The sequence below is a fragment of the Anomaloglossus baeobatrachus genome, chromosome 3, assembly GCF_048569485.1.
Source record: "Anomaloglossus baeobatrachus isolate aAnoBae1 chromosome 3, aAnoBae1.hap1, whole genome shotgun sequence".
NCBI classification, from domain to species: Eukaryota; Metazoa; Chordata; class Amphibia; order Anura; family Aromobatidae; genus Anomaloglossus; species Anomaloglossus baeobatrachus.
Genome location: NC_134355.1, coordinates 53431624 through 53450747, shown reverse-complemented (window position 1 = coordinate 53450747; position 19124 = coordinate 53431624). Strand labels below are relative to the sequence as shown.

Sequence of the window (19124 nt, the reverse complement as noted above, 5' to 3'; positions counted from 1 at the left end):
TCGACCCTCTGGTCTCCCGTCTGGCCTCGCATACAGTTCTATCTCTGCCGCAGGGAACACCGCTCCGTGATGCCACGGATCGGAACATCGAGAGATTCGCCCGCTCGGCTTTTGAGGCGGCAGGCGCGGCCCTGTCTCCGGCCTTCGTTGCCGTCTGGGTAGCTAAGGCCATGGTGACCTGGGCCGACACCCTCCGCAGAGGGCTTTGCTCGCAGTCTGGCGATCCCGAGCTCGTCAACATGGCGGCACAGATTGCCCTGGCGGGTGAGTACATCATTAACGCATCTCTGTCTACAGCCAATTGCGCAGCACAAGCGGCCAGCAACACGGTGGCGGTCTGGCTCAGAGCCTGGAATGCAGACGCGGCTTCAAAGAAATCCCTTACCGCCCTCCCGTTTGCAGGAGGCCGACTGTTTGGGGACAGGCTCGATCAGATCATCGCCGAGGCTACGAGTGGGAAGAGCACCTCCCTTCCCCAACTGAGACCAAGGCGTATCCCGCGCCGCCAGCCGACCTCAGGTTTTCACCCTTTTCGCAGCTTCAGTTCCCCGACACAGCCTAGGAGGAACAGATCCCCGCAGAGAAGCAGGAAGAACCCGTCTTTCAAAACAAATCCCTCCTGGCGTTCCAGACCACGCCAGCCTGCCAAACCAGCATCTAGATCTCAGCGATACTCCTCCAAATGACTCGTGGTCTTTGCGCATCAGCGCAGACCAGGTGGGGGGGCGCCTTTCTCTTTTCCAACGCGTCTGGCTCCCTTTGATCACAGACGCTTGGGTCAGAGAAATCCTAGTCTCGGGTTACAAGATAGAATTTACGTCAATTCCTCCAAGTCGTTTTTTCCTTTCCCATCCTCCTGAGTCGGACGCGCGAGCTCATCCCTTTTTTCACGCCATCGAATCTCTGCACCGCTCAGGGGTCGTGATTCCGGTTCCAGATTCGGAACGGTTCAGGGGAGTCTACTCCAACCTCTTCGTTGTCCCCAAGAAGGATGGCACTGTGCGCCCGGTTCTCGACCTCAAAATCCTCAACAGGTACGTCAGAACCCGAAGATTTCACATGGAGTCCCTCCGATCGGTGGTTGCCTCCATGGAGGTCGGCGAATTCCTCGCCTCTCTGGACATACAGGACGCATATCTGCATATCCCAATTACACACCAGCACCAAAGATTCCTACGCTTTGCCGTAGCACACGATCATGATCAGTTCACTGCCCTACCGTTTAGTCTTGCGTCTGTGCCTCGAGTGTTTACGAAAGTCATGGCTGCTGCCATGTCGATCCTACACTCCAGAGGTGTTTTGGTAATTCCATACCTGGACGACTTACTGATCAAAGGGTCCTCTTTCAACGACTGTCGTCTAAGTGTCCAGGTCACCATCAACACTCTATCCCGTCTCGGTTGGCTCATCAATCGGAAGAAGTCCTAGTTGACCCCGGCTCGCCGGATTACCTTCCTAGGCATGGAATTCGATACCATCCAAGGACGCGTGTTCCTTCCACAGGAAAAGATTGTCTCCCTCCGGAAGGACGTCCAGACCCTCCACCACTCCAGAGAGGTGTCCATACGATTTGGTATGAGGGCCCTCGGCCGAATGGTGGCGGCAATAGAGGCGGGTCCGTTTGCCCGCTTCCACCTTTGTCCCCTTCAGCTATCTCTGCTGCACAATTGGGACAAATCTCTATTCACCTTGGATCGCAGGATACATTTGTCCCCGGAAGTCCGCCACTCGCTGCGCTGGTGGACCAACAGCCAGAATCTCGTCAAAGGAACGTCGTTCTTACCGGTGCACTGGAAGACAGTCACCACCGATGCCAGCCTTCTGGGCTGGGGAGCGGTCTTCCATCAACACACGGCTCACGGTCAGTGGTCTTACCAGGAAAGCCGGCTCGCGATCAATGTTTTGGAGATCAGAGCAGTCCTACGAGCCCTGCAAGCCTTTCAGCGCCTTCTCCAAGGGTCTCTAATCAGGATACAATCGGACAACGCCACGGCGGTGGCATACATCAATCATCAGGGCGGCACGAGGAGCCTCATGGCAATGAGAGAGGTGAAGAGGATCATACAGTGGACAGAGTCTCACCACGCCAGGATCTCCGCGGTACATATCCCCGGCGTGGAAAACTGGGCGACCGACTACCTCAGCAGACAGGGTCTGGCGTCGGGCGAATGGTCTCTCAACAGAGAGGTTTTCAAGCAGATTTGCCACAGGTGGGGGACTCCGGATGTGGACCTGATGGCCTTGCGGTTCAACAATCAAGTCCCACAGTTCATATCCCGCTACCACGACCAGCAGGCGCTAGGAGTCGACGCCCTCATTCTTCCGTGGAATCCGTTCAGACTACCGTTCATCTTTCCGCCGCTGCCACTGATCCAAGAGTCCACAAGAAAATCAAGGCAGAGGGCATTCCGGTGATTCTCATCGCTCCAGAATGGCCCAGGCGAGCATGGTTCGCAGAACTCGCACAGCTCGTCGCAGACACCCCATGGCGGCTTCCGGATCGGCCGGACCTGCTGTCTCAGGGTCCGCTCTTCCATCAAAATTCAGGGGTTCTCAATTTGACGGCATGGCTCTTGAATCCTGGCTGTTAGCCCAGTCAGGTTTTGCCCCAGGAGTGATTCAGACTATGATTAGGGCTCGAAAGCCTTCATCTTCAAAGATCTACTACCGCACCTGGAAGGCCTTTTTTCAGTGGTGCGAGGTCAACGGCAATCTCTCCCCGCTAGTTCTGTCACTACCGACGCTTCTAGCGTTCCTTCAGGCAGGGTTGCAAGCGGGTCTCTCGCTGCCAACCATCAAGGGGCAAGTGTCGGCTTTGTCTGTTCTTTTCCAAAGAAATCTAGCATCACGTCCGCAGGTCAAGACGTTCATTCCAAGGAGTCGCTCATCTGAATCTGCCCTATCGGGCTTCGCTAGAACCATGGGATCTTAATCTGGTTTTAGGATCCCTCCAACTGGCTCCATTTGAACCACTCAAAGAATCTTCATTCTCACACTTATCCTGGAAAGTGTTTTTTTTGGTGGCGGTCACTTCAATCAGGAGAACGTATGAACTGGCAGCTCTTTCGTGCCGTTCACCTTTTCTTGTTTTTCACCAGGACAAGGTTGTCCTGCGCCCGTCTCCGGAGTTCCTGCCGAAGGTGGTGTCTCCTTTTCACCTGAATGAGGAGATCGTGCTTCCATCTTTTTGTCCGGCACCCAATCGTTCCTTGGAAAGGTCACTACACACTCTGGACTTAGTACGAGCGCTCAGGACTTACGTCTCGAGAACTGCGCCTTTCCGCAAATCAGACAACCTGTTTGTCCTGCCTTCTGGTTCCAAGAAGGGCATGCCGGCGTCCAAGGCTACCATTGCCAGATGGATCAGGTCAGCCATTTCGGAGTCCTACCGAATCAGGGACAAGATCCCTCCGAGGGGAGTAAGAGCCCATTCCACCCGTGCAGTTGGGGCGTCTTGGGCAATCAGGCACCAGGCTTCAGCCGAGCAAGTCTGCAAAGCCGCAACGTGGTCCAGTCTTCATACCTTCACCAGGTTTTACAAGGTCCACACCCAGGCATCAGCAGACGCCTGCCTTGGGAGAAAGGTGTTGCAGACGGTCGTCGCACACCTCTAAAAAGGTAGTAAACATTTGTACAGAGCTTGCCTACAGAATTTGTGTGTTTGTTTTGGATCTGTAGGACGGCTTATGTACCCACCCAGGGACTGCTTTTGGACGTCCCATGGTCCTGTGTCCCCCAATGAAAGCGATAGAGAAAGAAGGATTTTTGTGTACTCACCGTAAAATCTCTTTCTCTGAGTCTTCTTTGGGGGACACAGCACCCACCCTGTTTGGATTGTGAGTTCTTCATTTACCGGATGTTTCTCGATGTTGTTTGTGGGTCACCTTTGTTTCCATCCGGCTATTATATATTTACGTGCCCATAAGACACTGTGTTTTTCACCACACGTTTTTTCTTTATCGTTCCTATGGGAGACCCAGACATTGGGTGTATAGCTTCTGCCTCCGGAGGGGACACAAAGTACTACACTAAAAAAGTGTAGCTCCTCCCTCTGAGCATATACACCCCCTGGATAACCAAATCTAGCCAGTTCATTGCTTTGTGTTCAGGAGGCATACATCCACACATGCATTCTCATCTGATTTTTTATTTTGGAAAGTTTTTGAAGAAAAGCGGGTCCAAGCCTGGACTCCCGGCATGTCCCTTCTCACCCCACTGTGTTGGCAGTGTTGTTAAGGTTGATTCCAGGGCTGGAGCCTTACATGCCGCGCTCCTTCACCATCACTCGGGCTCTGGCTTGAAGTGGGAGCCAGCACGTTTCTCCCTGCTTTGCAGGAGGCCGGTCTCCATCCGCAGCCCTTCAGGATCCTGCTGGACGGAGCACTCATCCCCAGGGACTTGAAACCCTGCGTCTCACAAGCTAAGTATCTGAGACGTTTATGTTCGGGGGGTCCCTTGTACTTTATTGTTGGGGAGAGTGTGCTGTGTAACTGTTATGACATTTCCGGCCGGTTCTCTGGTTGTCACCTGAGAACCGCGCCGATGGAGCCTGCGCGCCGGCCGCATCGCTTAAATTTAGGCCCCGGCTTCGCCTGAGGCCTAGTTTCGATTTCACTGCCCTTGCATGTCATTCATGCAGAGGGACAGTGCGGCTCCGCCCAGCGGCCGTTCGGCACAGGGGAGGGACACTCCTCTCTGAGTAAATGTCCCCTCCCCTGTAAATCTCCTTGGCCCTCCAGATCCCGCTCTCAGAGTAGGTCCCACCCCCTCTCCTCGCTCCGGCGCCATTTTATCAGCGTTCTCTCAGCGATCGGCGCTGGCTGCAGCATCCCTGCTAATCTGTCTGGGGGTCCAGGCTGTGGGATCTGGAGGGCACACAAACGGTCTGGTAAGCCACAACCTCCAGTTGTGGACCTGCTTGTATACTCTCTGGGGGTCATTCTGGCTCAGAGCCCCCACTTCAGCAGCATGTCTCACACAAGGAGCAAGGCTGCAAGGCTGTACTCAATATGCACTGCATGTAAGCTCATACTGCCTGAGCCGAGCACATATCCACATTGTGATGCCGGCTCTAACCTTACAATGCCTCAGCCTGGAATCGCACCCATAGTGGTCCCTCCGGCTGCTCCGGCTCCGGTGGCTGAACCCCCGGCTTGGGTAGAATCCTTCTCTAGGTCAATCTCCCAGTCTTTTGCCGACTCCATGGGACAGCTGTCCCGGACTTTGCTGAACATGCATCAGCCCCCTTCTCAGGGTGCCTCTGCTGCTAGGGCTCTCTCAGCGGAGCTCACAGAGGATTCTTCATCTGGTCCCAGACCCCGTCCTCCTAAGAGGACTTTGATTCAAGAGCTGACTCGCAGGACGAGGAGGATGCCGTTACTGGGGGCTCGGAGGCGGCCTCCATGTGCCCCATTGATCTGTCCGAAACTGACGCAGATGTTAGTGATTTGATTGCGTCTATTAATTCTGTACTGGACCTCAATCCGCCAGTATCAGAGGAGCAACCCTCTCTGGCAGAAAAGCACCAGTTTACCTTGCCTAAGAGGACAAGGAGTGTGTTCTTTAACCACTCCAGTTTTCAGGCCACTGTGACCAAGCCTAGGGCCTGTCCTGACAAACGCTTCCCAAAGCGTGGTTCTGATGACCGTTTTCCCTTTCCACCTGAGGTGGTCAAGGAGTGGGCTCATTCACCAAAGGTAGACCCTCCGGTGTCTAGACTCTCAGCCCGGACAGTTGTATCAGTGGCTGATGGCACCTCTCTTAAAGATTCCACTGACCGCCAGGTTGACCTTCTGGCCAAATCTGTATATGAGGCGGCAGGGGCCTCGTTCTCCCCATCTTTTGCAGCAGTGTGGGCTCTCAAAGCCATCTCTGCTTCTCTAGAGGAGATGCATTCCCTCACCAGGGAATCTATGCCCGAAATGTTTGCCTTAACTTCCCAAGCTTCAGCTTTTTCATCCTATGCCATGTCTGTCATGCTGGAGGCTTCTCACCGCACTGCGGTGGCTTCGGCTAATTCCCTCGCTATCCGCAGGATCTTGTGGCTTCGACAGTGCAAGGCAGACGCTTCTTCAAAAAAGTACCTTGCTGGGCTCCCTTTTGCTGGGTCCAGGCTGTTCGGTGAACAACTGGATGAAATTATTAAGGAAGCTACTGGCGGGAAGAGTACTTCCATGCCACAAACTAAAACCAGGAAACCTGTCCAGGGCAGGAACCAGTCGAGGTTTCGTTCCTTTCGTTCCTCCAACTGGTCGTCCTCTAAGCCCTCGGCCTCGTCCACTAACTCAGCCAAGGACCAAAAACCCAACTGGCGCACGAAGCCGCGTCCTCAGAAGACCGCAGGAGCTGCTGCCACTAAGGCAGCCTCCTCTTGACTATCTGGCCGCGCCAGCAACGTCCTTGGTCGGTGGCAGGCTCTCCCACTTTGGCGACGTGTGGTTTCAACACGTCTCCGATCAGTGGGTGCGGGTTATCATCTCCCACGGCTACAGGATAGAATTCTCTTCCAGCCCGCCAAACAGATTTTTTCTCTCAACTCCCCCCTGCTCCAAGGCCGCCGCCTTCTCTCAAGCCGTGGCAGCCTTGCAGGCCAACGGAGTCATTGTACCAGTTCCCGCCCGGGAACGGTTCAGAGGTTTTTACTCAAACCTCTTCCTAGTTCCCAAAAAGGACGGTACCTTCCGGCCCATCCTGGATCCCAAGCTTCTCAACAAGCATTTCTTTTTCGCTCCTAATTGGGAGACCCAGACAATTGGGTGTATAGCTACTGCCTCCGGAGGCCGCACAAAGTACTACACTCAAAAGTGTAAGGCCCCTCCCCTTCTGGCTATACACCCCCCCGTGGGAGCACGGGTCCTTCAGTTTTTTGCTTTGTGCGAAGGAGGTCAGACACGCACGCATAGCTCCACTGTTTAGTCAGCAGCAGCTGCTGACTATGTCGGATGGAAGAAAAGAGGACCCATACAGGGCCCCCAGCATGCTCCCTTCTCACCCCACTTTCTGTCGGTGGTGCTTGTTAAGGTTGAGGTACCCATTGCGGGTACGGAGGCTGGAGCCCACATGCTGATTCCTTCCCCATCCCCATTAGGGCTCTGGGCGAAGTGGGATTTTACCGGTCTCCAGGCACTGAGACCGTGCTCCATCCGCAGCCCCTGGAGAAGCCGCTGGATTTGGAGCTGAGTATCGTCAGGGACATGGCCCTGCTCCGTCAAGGTACTCTGTGTCCCCGTGCATACGCGCGCACACCGCAGCATTGCTGGGTGTGTTAGTGCGCCGGGGACAACAGCGCTGCTGCGCTTGTGCCATTTCCTCACTTCAGCTTAGCTGAGTGGGTAGACTCGGGGAGAACGGTCGCGCCGGCCGCTGGGACTGCGACGCGGCTGGGACTTGTGGTGCGCCGGGGACTTCCGCGCTGGCCGTGCATATATCACGGCCGCGCTTATTACTACAGTCCCCGGCTTTTGCGGCCTAGTTCGTTCGTTCCCGCCTCCGCACCTGCCAGTCAGGAGGAGGGCGGGACGCTGTACAGAGCATCAGTGCTGAGGGCTGGAGTCTTTTTTACATACTCCAGCCCTCACACCAGGCACAGTAGGACGCAGTTTCCCGCTCTTTGTTTGTGGCACGCCCACGGTCCGCCCCTCTTCACAGAACGCCGGCAGCCATTCCTGCCTGCACGCTGAGCTGCAGAGGGGAGACGGGGAGACCCAGACACGGGATTCTACGGCCTCATACCCGCTGTTCAGCGGGCGGTAAGCAGCCCTCAAGGGCTCACCCCCACTTGTGCCGTTTGTATACTGAGTATTTTGTGTTTGCAAATACTTTGTACTGTACGGTCGCTGGTGATTCTCGGCTATATACCCTCCTAGATTACAAAGAGGCAACAGCATGTCGTCCGCTAAACGCAAGGGTGCCAAGGCACAGACATTATATGCTGCCTGTACCGCATGTGCGGCTGCTCTACCGGCAGGTTCCACTGACCCCCATTGTGTGCAGTGCTCGGCCCCTGTGCAACTTGCACAGCCGGGGCCTCTGCTGGACGTGACCCAGGGTGTACCACCTGTGAATGCTGTCCAGGTGACAGGAACGGAGTTTGCAGCTTTTGCTGACAGATTGTCTATGACCATGTCAAAGATTCTTGAAACATTGCAGTCTAGACCAGTAACTCAGACCATGGACACTGTGGCATCATTGCTCCCTGGTCCCCCTCAGCTGGAACACTTCCAAGCTCCGGGGGTGTCACATGCACCCCAGGGTGACGATTCTGACTCGGACAACAGTCCCAGACAACCTAAGCGGACTCGTTATGAGGGGCCCTCAACTTCGTCTCACTGGTCAGGATCCCAGCGGGACGAATCTATGGGTGATGAGGCGGATGTAACTGATCAAGATTCTGATCCTGGGTCCGCTCTCAATCTGGATACACCGGATGGTGACGCCATAGTGAATGATCTTATAGCGTCCATCAATAGGATGTTAGATATTCTCCGCCAGCTCCTACTGAGGAGGAGGCAGCTTCACAGCAGGAGAAATTCCATTTCAGATACCCCAAGCGTAAATTAAGCACTTTTCTGGACCACGCTGACTTTAGAGATGCAATCCAGAAACACCACGCTTATCCTGAGAAGCGGTTTTCTAAACGGCTTAAAGATACACGCTATCCTTTTCCCCCGGACGTGGTCAAGGGTTGGACCCAGTGTCCCAAGGTGGACCCTCCAATCTCCAGGCTTGCAGCTAGATCCTTAGTTGCAGTACAAGATGGAGCGGCACTTAAAGATGCCACTGACAGGCAGATGGAGCTCTGGCTGAAATCCATCTATGAAGCTATTGGAGCGTCGTTGGCGCCAGCTTTCGCAGCCGTATGGGCACTCCAAGCTATTTCAGCTGGGCTTATACAAGTCGACTCGGTCACACGTACATCTGCCCCGCAGGTGGCACCATTGACCTCTCAAATGTCTGCATTCGCGTCTTACGCGATTAATGCTGTCCTGGACTCTACGAGCCGTACGGCGGTGGCGTCAGCCAACTCCGTGGTTTTGCGCAGGGCCCTGTGGTTGAGAGAATGGAAAGCAGATTCTGCTTCCAAGAAGTGCTTAACCAGTTTGCCCTTTTCTCGTGACCGATTGTTTGGGGAGCGTTTGGATGAAATCATTAAACACTCCAAGGGTAAGGACTCATCCTTACCTCAACACAGACAAAACAAGCCCCAACAAAGGAGGGGTCAGTCTGGTTTTCGGTCCTTTCGAGGCTCAGGCAGGTCCCAATTCTCCTCGTCCAAAAGGACTCAAAAGGATCAGAGAGGTTCAGATTCTTGGCGGACGCAGTCACGCCCAAAAAAGACAGCAGGAAGAACCGTTACCAAGACGGCTTCCTCATGACTCTCAGCCTCCTCTCTCCGCATCCTCGGTCGGTGGCAGGCTCTCCCGCTTTGGCGGCATTTGGCTGTCACAGGTCAAAGACCGTTGGGTGAGGGACATTCTGTCTCACGGGTACAGGATAGAGTTCAGCTCTCGTCCTCCAACTTGTTTCTTCAGAACTTCCCCACCGCCCGACCGAGCCGATGCTCTGCTGCAGGCGGTGGCCGCTCTAAAGGCGGAAGGAGTGGTGACTTCCGTTCCTCTTCAGGAGCAAGGTCACGGTTTTTACTCCAATCTGTTTGTGGTGCCAAAGAAGGACGGGTCCTTTCGGCCCGTCCTGGATCTAAAGTTGCTCAACAAACACGTAAAAACCAGGAGGTTCCGGATGGAATCTCTCCGCTCCGTCATAGCCTCAATGTCTCAAGGAGATTTCTTAGCATCAATAGACATCAAGGATGCTTATCTTCACGTGCCGATTGCGCCAGAGCATCAGCGTTTTCTACGCTTCGTTCTAGAAAGCGAACACCTGCAGTTCGTAGCGTTACCTTTCGGGCTGGCAACAGCCCCTCGGGTCTTCACCAAGGTCATGGCAGCAGTAGTAGCTGTCCTGCACTCGCAGGGTCACTCCGTGATCCCGTATTTGGACGATCTACTTATAAAGGCACCCTCTCAAGAGGCATGCCAACACAGTCTGAACGTGGCACTGAAGACTCTCCAGAGTTTCGGGTGGATTATCAACTTTTCAAAGTCAAATCTAACCCCGACCCAATCACTAACATATCTTGGCATGGAGTTTCATACTCTCTCAGCGATAGTGAAGCTTCCACTGGACAAGCAGTGCTCTCTGCAGACAGGGGTGCAATCTCTCCTGCAGAACCAGTCCCACTCATTGAGGCGCCTCATGCATTTCCTAGGGAAGATGGTGGCAGCAATGGAAGCAGTCCCTTTCGCGCAGTTTCATCTGCGCCCTCTACAATGGGACATTCTCCGCCAATGGGACGGGAAGTCGACGTCACTCGACAGGGATGTCTCCCTCTCTCAGGCAACCAAGGACTCTCTCCGATGGTGGCTTCTTCCCACCTCATTGTCAAAAGGAAAGTCGTTCCTACCCCCATCCTGGGCGGTGGTCACGACAGATGCGAGCCTATCAGGGTGGGGAGCAGTGTTTCTTCACCACAGGGCTCAGGGTACGTGGACTCAGAGAGAGTCCACCCTTCAGATCAATGTTCTGGAAATCAGAGCAGTCTATCTTGCTCTGCGAGCCTTCCAACAGTGGCTGGAGGGCAAGCAGATCCGGATTCAGTCGGACAATTCCACAGCGGTGGCGTACATCAACCACCAAGGGGGAACACGCAGTCGACAAGCCTTTCAAGAAGTCCGGCGGATTCTGACGTGGGTGGAAAACACAGCATCCACCATATCCGCTGTTCACATCCCAGGCGTGGAAAACTGGGAAGCAGACTTTCTCAGTCGCCAGGGCATGGACGCAGGGGAATGGTCCCTTCACCCAGACGTGTTTCAGGAGATCTGTCGCCGCTGGGGGATGCCGGACGTCGACCTGATGGCGTCACGGCACAACAACAAGGTCCCGGTTTTCATGGCACGGTCTCACGATCACCGAGCTCTGGCGGCAGACGCCTTAGTTCAGGATTGGTCGCAGTTCCGACTACCTTATGTGTTCCCACCTCTGGCATTATTGCCCAGAGTGATCCGCAAAATTAGGTCCGACTGCCGCTGCGCCATTCTCGTCGCTCCAGACTGGCCAAGGAGGTCGTGGTACCCGGATCTGTGGCATCTCACGGTAGGACAACCGTGGGCGCTACCAGGCCGTCCAGACTTGCTGTCTCAAGGGCCGTTTTTCCATCTGAATTCGGCGGCCCTGAACCTGACTGTGTGGCCATTGAGTCCTGGGTCCTAGGGACCTCAGGTTTATCTCATGATGTTGTTGCCACCATGAGACAGGCTAGGAAACCATCCTCCGCCAAGATCTACCACAGAACGTGGAAGATATTCTTATCTTGGTGCTCTGCTCAGGGAGTGTCTCCCTGGCCATTTGCATTGCCTATTTTTCTTTCCTTCCTGCAGTCTGGGTTGGAAAAAGGTTTGTCGCTTAGCTCCCTTAAAGGACAAGTTTCTGCGCTATCCGTATTCTTTCAGAAGCGCCTGGCGCGACTTCCTAAGGTACGCACGTTCCTGCAAGGGGTTTGTCATATCATTCCCCCTTACAAGCGGCCATTGGAACCCTGGGATCTGAACAAGGTTCTGATTGCTCTCCAGAAGCCACCTTTCGAGCCTATGAAGGAGATTTCCTTTTCTCGGCTTTCACAGAAAGTGGCTTTTCTGGTGGCGGTCACGTCTCTTCGGAGAGTGTCAGAGCTTGCGGCGTTATCTTGCAAATCTCCCTTCCTGGTGTCTCACCAAGACAAGGTAGTACTGCGTCCAATTCCAGAGTTTCTTCCCAAGGTGGTATCTTCCTTTCATCTCAATCAGGATATCACTTTACCATCTTTGTGTCCGCATCCAGTTCACCAATTTGAAAAGGGCCACCTGTAAGGAAGGGCTGCCTGACAGCCCGATCGCGAGGTATTATTTTACCCACCCAGGGACTGCTTTTGGACGTCCCAATTGTCTGGGTCTCCCAATTAGGAGCGAAAAAGAAGAAGGGAATTTTGTTTACTTACCGTAAATTCCTTTTCTTCTAGCTCCAATTGGGAGACCCAGCACCCGCCCTGTTTTTCTGAGGGTATTTGTTTTTCGGGTGCACATGTTGTTCATGTTAATAACTTACGTTCTCCGATTTTGTTTATCGGATTGAATTTGTTTTTGAAACAGTTATTGGCTTTCCTCCTTCTTGCTTTTGCACTAAAACTGAAGGACCCGTGCTCCCACGGGGGGGTGTATAGCCAGAAGGGGAGGGGCCTTACACTTTTAAGTGTAGTACTTTGTGCGGCCTCCGGAGGCAGTAGCTATACACCCAATTGTCTGGGTCTCCCAATTGGAGCTAGAAGAAAAGGAATTTACGGTAAGTAAACAAAATTCCCTTCGTTCGGGTGCGGCACTTTCGCATGGAGTCTCTGCGATCAGTCATTGCCTCAATGACCCAAGGAGATTTCCTGGCATCCATCGACATCAGCGATGCCTATCTGCATGTGCCAATTGCAATTTCACACCAGCGTTGGCTTTGTTTTTCAATCAGAGAGGAACATTTCCAATTCGTGGCTCTCCCCTTCGGGTTAGCCACGGCCCCTCGTGTATTCACCAAGGTCATGGCAGCAGTGGTTGCGGTTCTGCACCTCCAGGGGTTGGCAGTGATTCCTTACCTGGACGACCTTCTAGTCAAGGCTTCATCCAGTGCAGACTGTCAGCGGAGTGTCTCGCTCACTCTCGCCTCTCTAGTCCAATTCGGGTGGCTTGTCAATCTGCCCAAATCCACTCTGACTCCGACCCAGAAGCTCACGTACCTAGGGATGCAATTCGAGACTCTGCCGGCACTTGTGAAGCTGCCCTTAGTCAAACAGCAGTCCCTCCATCTGGCGGTGCGCTCTTTGCTGAGGCCCCGCCGTCATTCCATCAGGCACCTAATGCAGGTGCTGGGTCAGATGGTGGCGTCAATGGAGGCGGTTCCCTTTGCCCAGTTCCATCTGCGTCCTCTGCAGCTGGACATTCTCCGCCTTTGGGACAAGCGGACTTCCTCCTTGCACAGGTTAGTGGCTCTGTCGCCACAGACCAGGGACTCCCTTCAGTGATGGCTTCGGCCCCTCTCTCTGTCTCAGGGATGCTCCTTCCTGGCCCCGTCCTGGGTGATCCTCACCACGGATGCCAGTCTATCCGGCTGGGGAGCGGTATATCTCCAACACAGAGCGCAGGGCACTTGGACTCCGTCCGAATCAGCCCTCTCGATCAATGTGCTGGAAACCAGAGCTGTGCTTCTAGCTCTCTTAGCCTTTCACCACCTGTTGGCGGGCAAGCACATCCGAGTCCAGTCAGACAACGCGACAGCGGTTGCCTACATCAATCACCAAGGCGGGACACGCAGCCGCCTGGCAATGTTGGAGGTTCAACGCATCCTTCAGTGGACGGAGGACTCCAAGTCCACCATATCCGCAGTCCACATCCCAGGCGTGGAAAACTGGGAGGCAGAATATCTCAGCCGTCAAACCGTGGACAGTGGCGAGTGGTCCCTGCATCCGGCAGTGTTTCAGTCAATCTGCCGCAAGTGGGGCACTCCGGAAGTGGATCTAATGGCATCCCGGCACAACAACAAGGTTCCGGTTTACGTGGCTCGCTCCCACGATCCTCAGGCCTTTGCAGCGGACGCTCTGGTTCAAGATTGGTCCCAGTTTCGTCTGTCCTACGTGTTTCCCCCTCTAGCTCTCTTGCCCATAGTCCTGCGCAAGATCAGAATGGAGGTCCGTCGGGTCATCCTCATTACTCCGGACTGGCCCAGGCGAGCTTGGTACCCAGACCTGCTCCATCTGTCTGTAGAGGTGCCGTGGCATCTCCCGGACCGTCCAGACCTTCTCTCACAAGGTCCGTTTTTCCGCCAGAATTCTGCGGCTCTCAGATTGACGGCGTGGCTCTTGAGTCCTGGATCTTGACTACTTCTGGTATTCCTCCTGAAGTCATCTCCACTATGACTCGGGCTCGGAAGTCTTCCTCGGACAAAATCTATCACAGGACCTGGAGAATTTTCCTGTCCTGGTGTCGCTCTTCCGGCCATGCTCCTTGGCCTTTTTCCTTGCCGACCCTCCTGTCCTTTCTACAGTCCGGTCTGCAGCTAGGACTATCCCTCAATTCCCTCAAGGGACAGGTCTCGGCTCTGTCAGTGTTGTTCCAGCGGCGTATCGCCCGGCTGGCTCAGGTGCGCACCTTCATGCAGGGCGCGTCTCACATCATTCCTCCTTACCGGCGGCCCTAGGATCCCTGGGACCTCAATCTGGTCCTCACGGCCTTGCAGAAACCCCCCTTTGAGCCTCTTAGGGAAGTTTCTTTGTCTCGTCTTTCACAGAAAGTGGTCTTTCTAGTGGCCATAACTTCCCTCAGGAGAGTCTCTGATTTGGCTGCGCTCTCTTCGAAGTCACCTTTTTTGGTTTTTCATCAAGACAAGGTGGTTCTCCGTCCGACTCCGGACTTTCTCCCTAAGGTGGTTTCTCCTTTCCACCTTAACCAGGACATTTCCCTGCCTTCCTTTTGTCCGGCTCCTGTTCATTGCTTTGAAAAAGCGTTGCATACTCTGGATCTGGTGCGGGCGCTCCGGATCTATGTGTCTCGCACCGCTGTTCTTAGGCGGTGCACCTCTCTTTTTGTGCTAACCACAGGTCGGCGTAAGGGCCCCTCTGCTTCTAAGCCGACCTTAGCCCGTTGGATTAGGTCGGCCATTTCCGATGTCTACCAGTGTTCTCAGGTGCCTCCCCCGCCGGGGATCAAGGCACACTCGACCAGAGCTGTCGGTGCCTCTTGGGCTTTCAGGCACCAGGCTACGGCTCAGCAAGTCTGTCAGGCTGCCACTTGGACTAGCCTGCATACCTTTTCAAAGCACTACCAAGTGCATGCTCATGCTTCGGCAGATGCGAGCTTGGGCAGACGCATCCTTCAGACGGCTGTCGCCAATTTGTGAAGTTAGGTTCCGACTACTTCCCAGTTTTCTGTTTATTCCCACCCATGGACTGCTTTGAGACGTCCCAATGTTTGGGTCTCCCATAGGAACGATAAAGAAAAAGAGAATTTTGTTTACTTACCGTAAATTCTTTTTCTTATAGTTCCGTATTGGGAGACCCAGCACCCTCCCTGTTGCCTGTTGGCAGTTTCTTGTTCCGCGTGTTATCACCAGCTGTTGTTGTAGACAGAGGCTCCGGTTGTTCCGGTTCTTGCTCTATCTCTACTTGTGGGTGGCTATTCTCCTTCAGCTTTTGCACTAAACTGGATAGATTTGGTTATCCAGGGGGTGTATATGCTCAGAGGGAGGAGCTACACTTTTTTAGTGTAGTACTTTGTGTGTCCTCTGGAGGCAGAAGCTATACACCCAATGTCTGGGTCTCCCAATACGGAACTATAAGAAAAAGAATTTACGGTAAGTAAACAAAATTCTCTTTTTTCTCTTGTATTACATTGTTTAGTTATGGTTGTTCAGGTCTCTCCTACTACTGCTTTTGCACTAAACTGGCATAGTTCCTCCTCCGGCTCGGGGTGTACACTGCCAGGGAGGAGCTAACTCTTTTTATGTTCACTTAGTGTCAGCCTCCTAGTCACAGCAGCATACACCCATGGTCCTGTGTCCCCCAATGAAGACTCAGAGAAAGAGATTTTACGGTGAGTACACAAAAATCCTTCTTTTTCAGTCGATATGGCCATGTGAGGGCTTGTTTTTTGGGGACCGAGTTGTACGTTTAAATTAGACCATGAGTTTTACCATGTAGTGCAGTGGAAAATGACAAAAAAATTCCAAATGTGGAAAAATGGCCAAAAAAGTGTGATTGCACAACATTTTTTGAGATATTTTATTCACCGTGTTCACTATATGATAAAACTGGTGTGTTGGTGTTATTCCTGACGGAGTGAGTTCGTAGACACCAAACATGAATAGGTTTACTTTTATCTAAGGGGTTAAAAAAAATTCAAAGTTTCTCTAAAAGAAGTGGCGTACGTTTTGTCATATTCTGCGACCCGTAGTATTCTCATTTTTCGAGCTCTATGGCTCAGTGATAGCTTATTTTTTGCACAGATGCTACGTTTTGATCGCCTGTTACTGCATTTTGTGCAAAATTTGCAGCGACTAAAAAACATAATTTGGCGCTTGGAATTTTTTTGCCACTGCACTGTTTACTGATCAGATAAATTGATTTTATATTTTAACGGGTCGGGCATTTCTGAATGTGGCGATACCAAATGTGTGTGTATTTTTTTTTTTTTTAAACCGTTTAATTTTCAATAGGGCGAAAGGGGGGTGATTTTGAACTTTTTTTTTTTTTTTTATTTTCAAAACTTTTTGTTTTCTTTCCCTATTTTACTAGTACCCCTAGGGGCCTATAAGGATCAGCAGTCTGATCGCTCATTCTTTTAACCTAATCATAGCAGCATTGCTCAGATCGGGAGAAATGCTCATCTCTTGTAACCTGCAGCACTCGGCTGCTTTTTACAGGACCTGAGTCATGAGCTACAAGAGTCATCAAATGATCCTGGGCTACCATGATAACCATCAGCTCCACGTGATCACGTCACGTGACTTCCTGTGGCGGCCGGTGAGTAAAGTTTTACTGTGACCGCAATTTAAATGACACTGTCACACTTTGACAGCACCATTTAAGGGATTAACCGGCATGGGCAGATCGTGGATGTACTCGAGCCTGCCAGGCACACATGTCAGCTCACAAGTACAAATCAGCTGACATGTGCGAGGATCGCCGCAGGCTGCCTGCAGCAGTTGGCGGGGATTAACACTGAACGCTAGGACGTATTATTACTGCCTGTGGTCGTTAAGGGGTTAAAAATAGTAATGATAAAAACCCCCCACTAAAAAAAGAGTGATTTATAGGTAACAGAATATAAGAACCTAGACATAGTAGACTAGTTTGGTCACCAAATACAATTTTAGGCTTGGTGCACACTGAGTCAGTGCACAAAGCCTATAGTATACGCCAGGCCGCATACTGTTTTAACAGTATAGGGCATGAGATTGCACTTTATGAAAAGAAACATACTAGGAGGTATACGCTCCTTTACAAGGGGTCCCGGTGGTGGACAGATGCCTCGATGGCCACCGTTGAGCGCATACTTCCCCAGTGTTTGCTTTCCCTGACAGTGGGCGCTGACGCGGTTCTGGAGGGGTGAGTGCATGAAGGTAGGTTGTTATGGATTCAGACTGGGGCTAGATGGCAATTTTGGTTGCAATGTAGGTTGTACAGCCAAAAATGGCTCCATGGCACTGTGACAATGTGGTGTAATGCGGGAGGAAGTCCACATTCTCAATCCAAGCAAGTCACAAAGTCCGAACCAGCTTTTTGTGACTCGCTTATGGTGGTCTTGATTCCCTGTGGATCCGAATGCTGCACCCCTACTTGCCTGCACGGCATTTCTCCGAACAATCTGTGTTGTTACCATCCAGCCCCCGCCTTACTCTCCCTGCAAACACAAGATGTGAAAACAAACAGACCCGATCCATAACAAAACAGGTTTGTCCTTCAGGCTTGTTGTGCACAGTGTGTGTTATGTACAGAGCACAAACATCTCGTTTTCTCAAGTACATTCGCTTTATATTCATGAAAGACACAAGGTTGATGCGTTTCACAACCTGTAGTTGGCTTGTAGGCCTCCCTGAAATATGGATCCCCTCCCCGAAAATTGCCGGCTATTACCAGGATGCTACAAGGAAGGTGCTGGATGCCCGGCCGAAGCAAAAATCAATAGTCATCCAGGAAATTCTGTTCAATACTCACCCAGTGAAGGGGTCTTCTAGAGTTTTTAATTTATGCTTCAGATCCTCGGGACCTCCACCAGTCAACAGAGCGAAAAGTCTACAGCGGTTTCTTTTTCGCTCCTAATTGGGAGACCCAGACAGTGGGTGTATAGCTACTGCCCTCTGGAGGCCGCACAAAGAACTACACTTAAAAGTGTAAGGCCCCTCCCCTTCTGGCTATACACCCTCCCGTAGGAGTACAGATTCCTCAGTTTTAGCTTTGTGCGCAAGGAGGTCAGACACGCACGCATAGCTCCATTGTTTTTAGTCAGCAGCAGCTGCTGACTATGTCGGATGGAAGAAAAGAGGACACATATAGTGTCCCCAGCATGCTCCCTTCTCACCCCACTGTATGTCGGAGGTGTTTGTAAGGTTGAGGTACCCATTGCGGGTACGGCGGCAGGAGCCCACATGCTGATTCCTTCCCCATCCCTTTTTACAGGGCTCTGGGTGAAGTGGGATTTACTGGTCTCCAGGCACTGAGACCGGGCTCCATCTACAGCCCCTGGAGAAGATGCTGGATGGAGCGGAGTACATCAGGGACATGGCCCTGCTTCCTCAAGGTACTCTGTGTCCCCGTGCATTTGGCGCTCACACCGCAGCATGCTGGGTGTTGTAGTGCGCCGGGGGACATCTGCGCTACGGCGCTTGTGCCATGGCCTCATTCAGCTTAGCTGAAGCAGGCACACTTCCAGGAATCGGTCGCGCCGGCCGCTGGGACTGCGGCGCGGCTGGCACTTGTGGTGCGCCGGGGACTTCAGCGCGGCCCGCGCTTTTACGGCGGCCGCGCTGATAACTCGAGTCCCCGGCTTTTGCGGCCTGCTTCCGTTCGTTCCCGCCCCCGGACCTGCCAGTCAGGAGAGGGGCGGGACGCTGGCCACGTTTAGAAACGGTCATGCCGGCCGCTGGGACTGCGGCGCGGCTGGCACTTGTGGTGCGCCGGGGACTTCAGCGCGGCCCGCGCTTTTACGGCGGCCGCGCTGATAACTCGAGTCCCCGGCTTTTGCGGCCTGCTTCCGTTCGTTCCCGCCCCCAGACCTGCCAGTCAGGAGAGGGGCGGGACGCTGGACAGTGCATCAGCGCTGAGGGCTGGAGTCGTTTTTACATACTCCAGCCCTCCCAATCGGCACAGAGGGGACACTGTTTCCCGCACTTTTGTTTGGGAACTCCCACGGACCGCCCCTCTCCACAGACGCCGGCAGCCATTCCTGCTGACACGCTGAGCTGCAGAGGGGAGCCGGGGAGACCCAGACAAGGAATTCTGCAGCCTCTTACCCGCTATTCAGCGGGCGGTAAGCAGCCCTCAGGGCTCACCCCCT

At 53.2% G+C, this 19124-nt stretch overlaps 1 protein-coding gene across 1 annotated transcript in view; it reads left to right on the top strand.

Annotated features, from left to right (window-relative positions):
• THADA (THADA armadillo repeat containing) overlaps positions 1–19124 on the top strand; it is a 906435-nt gene that overhangs the window by 69365 nt on the left and 817946 nt on the right. Inside the window, 1 exon segment of the mRNA XM_075341438.1 lies at positions 1–264. This exon segment is cut by the window's left edge and continues 26 nt beyond it. Within this exon segment, the coding sequence (XP_075197553.1) occupies positions 1–264 (264 nt within the window).